The sequence below is a fragment of the Aotus nancymaae genome, unplaced genomic scaffold, assembly GCF_030222135.1.
Source record: "Aotus nancymaae isolate 86718 unplaced genomic scaffold, 86718_ANA_hifiasm-v0.15.2.pri h1tg000006l, whole genome shotgun sequence".
NCBI lineage: Eukaryota > Metazoa > Chordata > Mammalia > Primates > Aotidae > Aotus > Aotus nancymaae.
This window is the reverse complement of record NW_026988417.1, coordinates 98,769,528-98,781,937: the sequence shown is the minus strand read 5'-3', so window position 1 is coordinate 98,781,937 and position 12,410 is coordinate 98,769,528. Positions and strand designations below refer to the sequence as shown.

At 39.5% G+C, this 12,410-nt stretch overlaps 1 protein-coding gene across 6 annotated transcripts in view; it reads left to right on the top strand.

The window, feature by feature from the left end:
- TENM3 (teneurin transmembrane protein 3) overlaps positions 1–12,410 on the top strand; it is a 1,556,403-nt gene that overhangs the window by 1,380,416 nt on the left and 163,577 nt on the right. For all 6 annotated transcript variants that reach the window (XM_064369979.1, XM_064369982.1, XM_064369985.1 and 3 more), the window contains one exon: positions 9,894–10,132. In XM_064369979.1, coding sequence (XP_064226049.1) covers positions 9,894–10,132 — 239 coding nt within the window. The remainder of the gene's footprint in view (positions 1–9,893; positions 10,133–12,410) is intronic.

Here is a 12,410-nt window from a genome sequence, read left to right as displayed (position 1 = left end):
ACTATTTTCTATGAAGATAACCACTTAGGAGTTAATCAGAATTTATTTCATTCAGTAGTTACACACTTTCTTTTTGATTTTTATTTTCTATTCTAATCTCCCATTGAGGAAATGACTCAAACCACTTTGAATAATGCTGTAACACATTTTCCAGGGATGCTTTTCAATTGGGTCTGTATAATTTCCAAAATATTAAACTGTATTCTTGATATTAGAGATAAAATGATTATATTAATCCCCTGAACAAAAAACTAGTATTAACACATTTTTTCCTAGTGACTCCTATAAGCTTACAATTTAATTTTGTATTACAACTTATTTAATTTTGTTAGCATCTTCTAAAATGAGCTTTGATATATTAATATTACATATGATATAGAAAAGCACATTTAAATTTCCTTGATAATGTGATTATCTTGACACTAAACATCTTATGATGGTAACTTTTACAGTTATTATTTTGAAAGACAAAAATCAATCAAAAGTGAATAGCTACTAAGGAATAAAGCATGCCTGCTAAGAGATGGGATTAAAAAAAAAAAAAAGCAAAACAGATTATAAGAAGCCATTGTAAGTGGCCTGAGATAGGAGACAGAAGTTTGAACTGGACAGATAGAGGTAATTTGGTATACTGCGCAGGTCCAGAATTTAAAACATGAGGTTTCATTTGAAGGTAAAAGAAAATTTGAAATGAAATGTTATTTTTGCCTCTTCTTTGCCTCTGCTAAGCAGATTAAAAGAAATTGAGGTATAAGAACACAGAACTTCTCTACTCAGCAAAAAAGAAAAAGAAAGAAAGGCTATAAAGGAAAGACTGCAGGATCCCCTGACAGGTGGACTATGAGGGTAGGGGTTAGGGAGCAGGAAAGAAGAGTCATTAAAAATTACCCAAAGTCTGGCAGGTAGAGAGACTTAAAGGGCAGAGTTACTAAACAGTGACCTAGAAGGCAGGGATGGGTACAGCAAAAAAGATGAGGAAAGTTGGTCCACGTCTTTACTAATTTTAAATTTGCACTATGACCTATAGAGGTATACATCATGGAATGGGTTAAAAATAGAAGCTTGATATGAGGTAGACACTAACATGAAAAGGTTACTCTGAACCCAGATCAACAATGAAACAAATCTTTCAACTTAAGAAAGACGTAAGAACAACTGTTAATTGTGCTCAACATAGAGTCATCCTTCCCATTTATGTGTTAGCTCCTCCATAGCATTACAATGATGATGCAATGCAGTTTCACCCTTGTCTTCTTGCTGTTGTTAAATAGAATCCCCCTGAAGATTCCAGAGCCACAAAGCAACTGTTAGTGTTCAGTGACCTTCTGCACCAGCTGTCTGTTGGGCTTTGAAATTGATTTTCCTCATCTCAGTCTCTGATAGTCTCTCTTCAAGTGTGTCTCTCTAGCTCATCATCGGAGTGAAAACAGTGGCACAAATAGCTGAGGAACTGGAGGCAGGCTCCGTGCAGGGCATCATTAGAAACATCAGAACAAAAGGTGTGCTCTGTGTTAAAAAGAAGCCGCTGCCGCTGCTGCTTTATTGCTGAATACAACGGGGAATATTCTCACAGGTTCACTTTTTTTTCATTCCCAAATATGGTCTGAGAAGTAAAGAAAATTTCTGCCTTTATTCTACAAACCTCATGTGGATGCCAGGTCAAAACCATATGTTTTTGATAGTAATTTTTGCAGAATTTTTTATATGTGAGAAGCATATTCCCAAAGCTGTATGACTTGGCAGAGTCACAGGATGGGAAGACACTAATGACACACAAAAATGTGTGCTTTATAGAGAATTAGTTGATGATAATTTTCTTGTGCGGAAATTCACTGTGTACTCTTCATATAGCTGAATTTCAGTATTCCGTTCCTTCGTTAAATATTTGTAGAGTTCTAAACATAAAGTAACCATTGTGTTGGACCTTGAGAACGGGTAAAAAGAAGTCCTGGGCTTAAAGATACGTTAATCACAATATACACTTTGGCAGTGTTTGATATAGTGCAATGAAAGAGCCATTGTTGCCCTTGGAAAGAAGGTATCCTTTCTGAATCCCAAAACTAACAGAGTTCTCCAAATCCAAAACCACATATTCGTCTGCTATAGAAAATATGCTGACATAGACCATAGTAATGTGTAAGAGATTTTTACAAGTATATATTCACATATCTATTTTGAGGCCTGATTTTACCTGAAAGAATCAGTCTGCACATGACACTGTTTGTTTGTAAGTAGTTTCAAAATACATCAATTTAAACAATCTTTTCTAATTCTTTACTTACATACTAGAATGTAATCTGAAAATATTGAAGACCAGTGATTTTATTTTTTGACTGATTGGTTGATTTTTGAAACGGGGACTTGTCCTGTTGCCTGGCTCACCATGGCCTCAAACTTCTGGGCTCAAGCATTCCTCCTGCCTCAGCTTCCTGAGTAGCTGGGGCTACAGGTGCATGGCACCATGTTAGGCTAATTTGTGAAAAAAAAAAAAAAAATTTAGTAGAGCTAAGGTCTCACTGTATTGCCCAGGCTGGTCTTGAACTCCTGGGCTCAAGCAATCCTCCTGCCTCATTGTTTTAAAATATAGTGCAAAGGTGATTTGGCTTCTCTTCCCATATTTTATAACATTTCTGTATTTATTATGTACATACATCACCAAGGCCCCAATCTGATATACACAATCAGATTTAAATCTGAAAAGTACCTCTCCTCTGTGACTAATGCGAGTACAGAGGAGGGTACTCTGAGATTTAAAGTCAGTGGCTGACCAGGCATGGTGGCTCATGCCTGTAATCCCAGAACTTTGGGAGGCCAAGGCAAGAAGATTGCTTGAGGCTGGGAGATTGAGATCAGCCTGGACAACAAAGGGAGATCCCCATCTCTACAAAAAAATTAAAATATTAGCCAGATGTGGTGGTGCACAGGCTGTAGTCCAAGCTACTCAGGAGGCTGAGGTAGGAGGATTACTGGGTGCTGGGAGATCGAGACTGCAGTGAGCTGTCTTCACACCACTGTGCTCCAGCCTGAGCAGCTGGAGTAATTTTAGAACAAAAAATATACAATCACAAAGATGTAATTTTAGAATATGATATTTTTGTTTTGAACAATATCTCAAAGTTACATTTTCCTCTAAGAAAAATAATAATTTTGGCTGGGTGTGGTGGCTCACGCCTGTAATCCTAGCACTTTGGGAGTCTGAGGCAGGCGGATCACCTAAGTCAGGAGTTCGAGACCAGCCTGGCCAACATAGTGAAACCCCGTCTCTACTAAAAATACAAAAATTAGCTGGGCATGGTGGCACATGCCTGTAATCGCAGCTACTTGGGAGGCTGAGGCTGGAGAATTGCTTGAACCCAGGAGGCGGAGGTTGCAGTGAGCCGAGATCACGCCGCTGCACTCCAGCCTGGACGACAAGAGCGAAGCTCCATCTCAAAAAAAAAAAAAGAAAAAGAATAATAATAATTTCATAGCAACTCAAGCCATTGCCAAGATTGGTGATCTCATGATCTAGTGATGTCTCAAATTTTGGAAATTTAAACAGAGATATCTGATTTGAAATCAGTATCTTGTCAAATTTATTGTCCCTCACATAGTAGATATTCACATGTTTTTAGTGTTGAATAATCTTCGGAGTCCCATGGGCCCAAATTCAAATCCTGTCTCCAATAGAGAAATAGTGTACTTTGAATAAAGCTAAAACACATATTCCAGGCATACTTTTTGGTTTTTATGATTTCCAACCTTATTTATTTCTATTTTATATATTTTATGATTTCATTCTTTTATTAGCTGTGGCTTCTTGAGGCTCACTTTTCCTCATCTGCATAATACTCACCATTTTACTTACTTAACACATATTTATTGAACACCTGTAATATGCCAAGAACTTTTTAAGTCTTGTTAATACAAAGGTGAATAGGACTTCTCTCTTTGTTTGTGTTTTTGAGATGGAGTCTTGCTCTGTCACCCAGACTGGAGTGCAGCAGCGGGATCTCTCACCACAGCCTCTGCCTCCTGGGTTCAAGCACTTCTCCTGCCTCAGCCTCCAGAGTAGTAGGGATTATAGGCTCATACCACCATGCCTGGCTAATTTTTTGTATTTTTAGTAGAGACAGGTTTCACCATGTTGACCAGGCTGGTCTCGAACTCCTGACTTCATGGTCGGCCCACCTCGGCCTCCCAAAGTGCTGCACCAGGCCATAGAGTTTACATTCTAATGGGAGAAGACAAATGATAGATTTGTGCAGTGAGTGTATCGTTCACAGTCCGTCAGTATAGTATGTTAGAAATGCAACGTTTACAAATATTTATGTTTTAAGTCTCATTCCTAGAATCTTCAGGCAGTTTGGGTCCCTCCCTCCCCTTCCCTAGCTCTTCTGTGATGCCCTGAGCACAGCAGGGAGCTTCTGGTGTTAGACTCTTCTCTACTATGACATCGGGTTTTCTTGCTGTTTGTCTATTCCTAATCCTCATGATATTGCGGGGTCACCTTTGTTCCTGTCTGTGAGGCCCCTGCTTGCCCAGTGGCACACTCTGCCATCTCTATGCTACTCTTGCACTTAGAAATTATACTTCTTAGAAATGATGCTCAGGCACAGGAGTCCCGGTGAGGCTCCCTGACTGCATCACCTGGATGCTTCATGCGTTTATTTCTCCTGGAGATCCTGTTATCTCCTCTGTTCTCTGTCTGAGAAGTAAGGCAAGGGTTTCCTCAGCTCTCAGGCCTTTGGATACACCGTGTAGTCTCTGCTTCTCCAGGTCTCACGCAGGGAGCCCAGGAGCAGGGCCTTCATCCCTGAGACACAGTACATCTTCAGCCATTCTTCTTTCTCGCTTGCTAGCCTTTAATAATATGAAATATTTTTGTAGTCTAAGGGGAATATTTATTTTCTAAATTCGGTTTCTTTCTGACTATTTTGGGTATATCCCAAAGCCTCTCCATTTCTACTTTCTCCCAGAGGGTTTTCATGGGACCAGAGACTAAGGTAAGGGCCTCCGTCATTGGCCATGGACCTGCATACCTGTCGCTACCTGAGTGTCGCATGTGTCTGTACACACAGCTTTGCCAGGTAGCTCTCTCTGCTGCTTCTGTCCCCTCAAGCATAGCATGGAAGCAGTAGAAAGAGCCTGAGACTTCCCTGGAGTCTTGCCACTTCCCCAGGACGCCACCCACACAGCAGAAGGCAGGCTTCTCTCCCTGGGCCCTGTTCCTCCTCTGCTGTCACTGGGTCCCCTCAGGTTCTCCACCTGCTCCCAACCTGGACATTCTCCCATCTGGAGGGAAGCCCTTTCTTTCCTCACATGACTCTTCTCCCCAGTATGCTGGTTATACCCCAGTCTATTCTCTTTTACTCAGCAGACTGGGCTTTAGAAAACCAGTAAGAGACGCAGACTATTTCTTCTTCCATCTTATTTCATTTCTCCTGGAGGCCATGAAATAAAACTAGAATGAGAGGATTGAGGCAGAGCAAACACAGAAAGGGGAAAAAGTCAAGAAGGAAAAAACATACTTTCAGTAGTACTTCAGAAACTTGATTCACCACACAAATAAATAACTGGTTGTAGAAAGCACTTTGAAGAAAACATGGTAATATTATGGAGAGTAGAGGGAACAGGGCTTTGGATTGGGTGGTCAGCTAGTAACATCTGAGCTGAGACTTGGAGGATGAAGGCTGAAAACACAAAGAGTCATTGTATCCTTCACCGCATCATGGTGAAAATTGTCATGAAATAACAATACAGTGCTTAGTAAGTACTCAGGAAATGGCAGTTATCATTGTTGCTAATGAAGCCAACAGAATGGACAATCTAGCTCAGGTCCATCAGTGATACCAGGAGGAGTCATCCAAAACTGAGCTGATGCCAAAGCCCACACTTGTGGCAGGGGTCCCCAGTCCCTGGACCGTGGACCAGTACTGATCCTTGGTCTGCTGGGAACTGAACCACACAGCAGGAGGTGAGTGGCAGTGGGGTGAGGGAGCATTACTGCCTGAGCTCTGCCTCTTGTCACATCAGTGGTGGCATTAGAGTCTCATAGAAGTGCAAACTCATTGTGAACTGTGCATGCAAGGGATCTAGGTTGTGCGATCCTTACGAGAATCTAATACTTGATGATCTGAGGTGACACAGTTTCACCCCAAAACCACCCTATTCCTGGTCCAGGAAAATATTGTCTTCCACAAAACCGGTCCCTGGTGCCAAAAAGGTTGAGGGCCACTGCAGTAAAGTAAGCAAATTGTCCCACAGTCATAGGAAATGTCAGTTCTTCTCCCATACTTGGCAGAGATGATCATTTGGCCCTGTGAAATGCATACTCCAGGGTTTGCCAGGAGTTTTTTGGGTGGAATTGCCGAGAAGATAATAATAGGATCTCTGTCCAATTACATGGATCTGTCAAACCTTCTCTAGGAGGCATACTTTTGTATCCTTTGGGCTGTTTTTTAAATCCTCTCGAGTGGTGTTGAGGGAATAGGCTGCTGAGCCTCCTGCTCACTCTTCATGTATAATCCTGAAAACAGTGAGAATCTAGTTTAGGGCCAACATGCCTCACAGGCCAGATCCAGCCCTGTTACTTGTTTTTGTACTTCTTGTGAGCAAAGAATGGTTTTCACATCTTTAAATAATTGACAACATGAAAAGGAAAGAAGATTTCATGACATGGGAAAATTCTATAAAGTTAAAATGTCAATGTCTACAAAAAAGTATTATTGGAACAGAGCCAGAGTTAAACATGTATGCATAGTCTATGGCTACTTTCACAAAGTAATGGCAGAGTTCAACGATACCGCTGGAAAAGCCTCAAATATTTACCCTATGGTCCTTTACAACAAAAGTTTGCTGATGCCTGATCTAAATGACATAGTCCGTCTTCTCATCCAGACCACATGCCCATGTGTAGAATCGCCAGTATCAAATTTGTAAACCAGGGAATTAATTTTGTACACATTCGTTTTGATGATGTTACATTTTGAATCGGCATTTAAAATCTTCAACTTATACTTTTTGGTCTTTTGAATATAGACTGTGATATGTGATTTTGAGCAAAATAATAAATAGCTAATACTGAGCACTTACCTTGTGCTAGATACTAACGTAAACACTTTATTACTTCATTTAATCCTTGGAAAATGCCTATAAAATGTAGGTAACTGTTATTATGCCCTTTTTACAGATGATAAAACCGGGACACAAAACTTGAGTAACTTACCCAACATCATGCAGCTGTTTATAGGTGAAGTCTGGATTTGAACTCAGACAGTGTAGTTTCACAGTGCTTAGTAACCATGCTAAATAAGAATATAGTAGGAGGTACTAATGCTAACTCCAACCTAATTCAGGCTATAAACTTTCAAATTAGTTTTTTAAAGTAGTTCATTAGGAGGAAATGGGTTCATAATACAGTCACTAGTATAATTTGTACAAGTGGCAACTCATCCTTTGCATCTGTTCTAATTTTGTGGTTGACAACGCATTTTTTAGATACATTAGCTGGTTTGCAACCCTATTAAAATAAGTAACTCCTTAGTGCCATTTTTTTTTATAGATCAAGAAAAAAAAACTGAGGCTTCCTAGGACCACTTTACTAGGAAATGATAGACCAGAAACTTAAACCAAGATCTGATTTTTAATCCAGAATTCTTTCCGCTATACCTACCTGTATTAGGCCAACTTTCTTTCATTTTCTTTTTTTTTTAGACAGAGTCTTGCTCTGTCGCCCAGGCTGGAATGCAGTGGCGCGATCTCAACTCACTGCAACCTCCACCTTCCGGGTTCAAGCAATTCTCTGCCTCAGCCTCCAGAGTAGCTGGGATTACAGGTGCCTGCCACCATGCCCAGATAATTTTTGTACTTTTAGTAGAGGCGGGGTTTCACCATCTTGACCAGGCTGGTTTTGAACTCCTGACCTCATGATCCACCTGCCTCAGCCTCCCAAAGTGCTGGGATTACAGGTGTGAGCTACCACGACCAGCCATTAGGCCAACTTTCATGATATCTGTAGACTAGCTTCACTATTTTTCACGTAATACTTTTCTGGAGATTGATTCTTTGTAACTTTTAAATACCTACTCAGCATTTTCTAAGCAATAATATACATAAAATAATGCATGTGATCCTTTTTTACTAATCAGATATGATGCTTGGTACATTCCAAGCACTTTACTTTAAATATTAACTCATTTAAGTTTCATAATAGCCTGTGAGGTAGATACCATTGGCATCCCCATTTTATGGATTAAGAAACCAAAACTGAGTTTCAGTAACTCGTCCAAGGACCATACCTAGTAAGTGGTTAAGTGGAATTTGAACCTTGGCAGTCTACCTTCCCAGTTCTGTCCTGTTAACCCCTTAATTTGTTTGATATATTCACTATTTTTCTAATATACAATAAAATAAGTACATGAGTATTAAAATTAAAAGTATTTAGCTATGTATTATCTAAAATAACCTTGTATAAAGACTGTACCATATTAAAAGACCTCTGCTGGGCATAGTGGCGCGTGCCTGTAGTCGCAGCTACTTGGGAGGCTGAGGCTGGAGGATCACTTGAGTCCAGGAGTTCTGGGCTGTAGCGTGCTATGCCGATCGGGTGTCCACACTAAGTTCGACATCAATCTGGTGACCTCCTGGGAGCGGGGGACCACCAGGTTGCCTAAGGAGGGGTGAACCGGCCCAGGTCGTAAGCAGAGCAGGTCAAAACTTCCGTGCTGATCAGTGGTGGTACTGTGCCTGTGAATAGCCACTGTACTCCAGTCTGGGCAACATAGCGAGACCCCGTCTCTTAAAAAAAAAAAAAAGACGCTTGTACCTTCTGAATATGAAAGTACAGGGGTCTTAACACAACTGTTGACTTCATCAGATGTGTTAGGAACATCATCATAAGTGTTGGGACACATACTGAATATACTGTAAGTTAACAGCATAATAGTAAATGTAAACCATGAAACACATGGTGCTTTTTAAAATTTGGAGACTTACAGTGTTAAAAGGAATCTTAAAATTAGTTATCTTTCTTGAAGAATTCCTTCTACAGTGCTCTTGTCATGTGACCATGCAATTTCTGCTTAAATGTCGTCAAGGAAGAGTGCATACAACTTTTAGAAGCAGTTTGCTCCCTGTTGTATGGCTCAGTTGTTAGGGAATGTTTCTATATTTGATCCAAAATCTGCTTCACTGACCCCTCATTGATTTAGGTTTGGTGTTAGAAGGTGTTCCGAGACTCCTTCCCTCTCCCTACCCTCAGCAGGTTCACACTCCTGATTATGTTTGGCATAAGCTAACAATAAAATAGTTTCTGTCATTTAAGAACTGACCAGCTGCCTGTAGCCAAACTTGGTATTATAGTACTCATGAGCAAAGAAGCAGGCCAGGATGACAGTGTTTCTGTGGACATGCAGAAAATAAATCAGTCTGCAGAAGATCAGCGTGATCATGCATACTCATGTTTGTATGAGTGTATAGTCTCATGAGTAGTAAATGCCCATGTAACTATAAAGCAACAAGACTGGGTTTCTTTTGCTAACCGTGAAAATGCTGTTAGGGTAATTCATCAAGGGACATTCCGAAATGGTTTTGTTCAGGAAATAGTATGATTAGAAAATCTTTGTAGTCTCTCAAGATGTCTACTTGAAGGAACAGTGATCATTTTTATGTATAAATTCTGCTACATGCATTAAAAGTCAGTCTCTTTCATTAGAGTCACTTTTGTAAGTTAGGTACTTTGGTTAAAACATTTTCTTAATTTTCAAGTTTTTAGATTATATAGGATAAATTCTTTAAAAAAAAAAATGTGAGAGAGAGCAAAAGAGACAGACAGGAGAGCTAATGCACCGCTGTCTCTGTCTCACATATTGTAACATATTTGTATCTTATAATGATATTCTCCTTTTCCACAGGCATTTCCTATTCAAAACAGGAACAGGGACAACGCCGCTGTTCAGTACTGCAACCCCAGGATACACAATGGCATCTGGCTCTGTTTATTCGCCGCCTACTCGGCCACTACCTAGAAACACCCTATCAAGAAGTGCTTTTAAATTCAAGAAGTCTTCAAAGTACTGTAGCTGGAAATGTACTGCACTGTGTGCCGTAGGGGTCTCAGTGCTCCTGGCAATACTCCTATCTTATTTTATAGGTAAGAAGAAGTTCTTAGAATTATGTTGTCTGCAAATCAGGATGTTACATTGTTTTGTTACTTGTATTTATTTATTTGGCCTAGAAGTACATTATGAGGTTATATTTGGTGGGGAAGAGTTTGGCAATATAAATCACAGAGTATTTTCAGTAATTTTCCACGTATTTAGATACATAGAAAAGCAGGTTTTGTGGGTAGTTTATTTCCATAAACAGTGAGGTATATTCTTGGACAAAAACTATAGTGTACATTTGTGTTTGACTTATCCCTTGTGAAACATGGATAGCTGTGACATTTCATGTACACAAAATAATTCATGTGCTTACAGTAATGAACACTGCAGGAATTTCCTTCAATGCGTACCCAATAGGGAGCTCTCCACTACTTGTGATATTACAAGTCTCTCAGCTCACTCAGCCATCTAAATGTAAAACTCATCACTCAGGGCCATCATCTTGCACTCAGGAACACTCTCCAGAGAACTGGGCATCCATAAAGCAGTGAATGGATTATATACTCATTCATATATGTGGATTTTTCTTCTCTTGTGATGTAGTATTGATCATGTTTTTCACTTGATAGTGAAAATAGCTCAAATAGTGGAAGCTACTAATAGAAGTTGTAAATATTGCTTTTATTTAACCATTTTATAACATATTTGAGCATTCAAACTGCTGGAAATTGCTTTTTAAAATGCCAGAAATGACCACATTTTGTTATGATCTTCCTCTAAGTGTAGGGAAAGGCCTACCACATTGAAATGCTAATGGTGTCCACTGAGATAAATCACAGGCTTTGTGGTTTATCCACCAAGAGCAATAGCCAGTGATGCATCCTCAAGTTTACAAAGCAATTTGTGATGCCCCATGAAATTCTATAACTGAATAAGAGTATTGCAGAGCTGTCTATAGAATAGTATGATGCCTTTGCAGTGTACCAGTATCTTCCATTGGCTAAAATACTCCTGTGGTATAATTATGCACTTTGAAAAGTGAAATAACCATTTTGAGTCAGTATTTAATGGGAAAACAGAATTGTAGAGCATGAAAGAACTTTAGAGACAATTGAATCCGGGATGGCAACTACTTGACATATTATGCAGTATTTTTTCCAATTCTTTGACCGTGGAAGACATCACTAATGACTCACAGCACTTTCTCTCCTTAACCGGATGCATGCTCCTTATCTTCATCATTTCTCTCCTTAACCGGATGCATGCTCCTTATCTTCATCAGAGTGCTTCATATAGTACCTCTGATGGTCTCTACCAATCAGTCAGAGGTAAAAGCAAAATGAACCTTTCTGTCATTTTTTAATCTAAGTTAACTTTCTCCTCATAAAAATGGTCAAACCAGATACTGAAGGAGTTATCCCTTGACCAAGATCACACCCTAGTGAAACAATACTGCTGTTGTTTCATAACACTGAAGGTAAATGAGTAATTTCACAACAAAAATCAGTATTCCAGAGACAGATTTCTAGTATTCAGTTAGAAAATGTATCAGCCATCAAGAGATTCTCTTTTAGTTAGCTGTGTACATTATTTGTACCTGTCAGAAGTGTGCTGCTGAAGAATTTTAAATGGTTCTGAAATTGACCAGTCATAAATGGCATGTAATAAATTAAAAATATGTATTTGAGCTGAGCGGTGAGAACACATGGGCACAGGGAGTGGAATAAGACACACTGGGGCCTGTTGTGGGGTGGGCTGTGGAGAGGGAGAACATTAGGTAAAAACAGCTCATGCATGCTGGGCTTAATACCTAGGTGATGGGTTGATAGGTACAGCAAAACCACCGTGGCATACATTTACCTGTGTAACTAATCTGCATATCCTGCACATGTGCCCTGGAACTTAAAAATAAAAAAGAATATGTGTTTGCTGGGGATGTTTTTTTACTGTGGTGCATACCACGTAGATGAATATGCAGGGCTGGAATTCTGTGTCAGGTTGACTGCTCAGGCATCCTTTCTGATTGATAAGTGCCCATGTGCTTCCAGTTGTTAAATAATTTGAATATCAATTCTGATGCCATTTAATTTTATTTTCATGGTGTGACTAGCAGGAAAAAAATAGCATTTTAATATGAGATCAGTCACTCTTACCTGTGAGACTTGTACTCTTTTTAAGGATCCATTAGTGAATATAAACTATCAGACTTCTAAGTAAAAACTCAAAAAAAATGTTTTTTTCATATTGCCTGGTTTTACTTTTTAGTAATTAGCAATCTGCTTTATTCCTACTAGTACCATGGTCAGACACTTTTCCCTTTGCTTT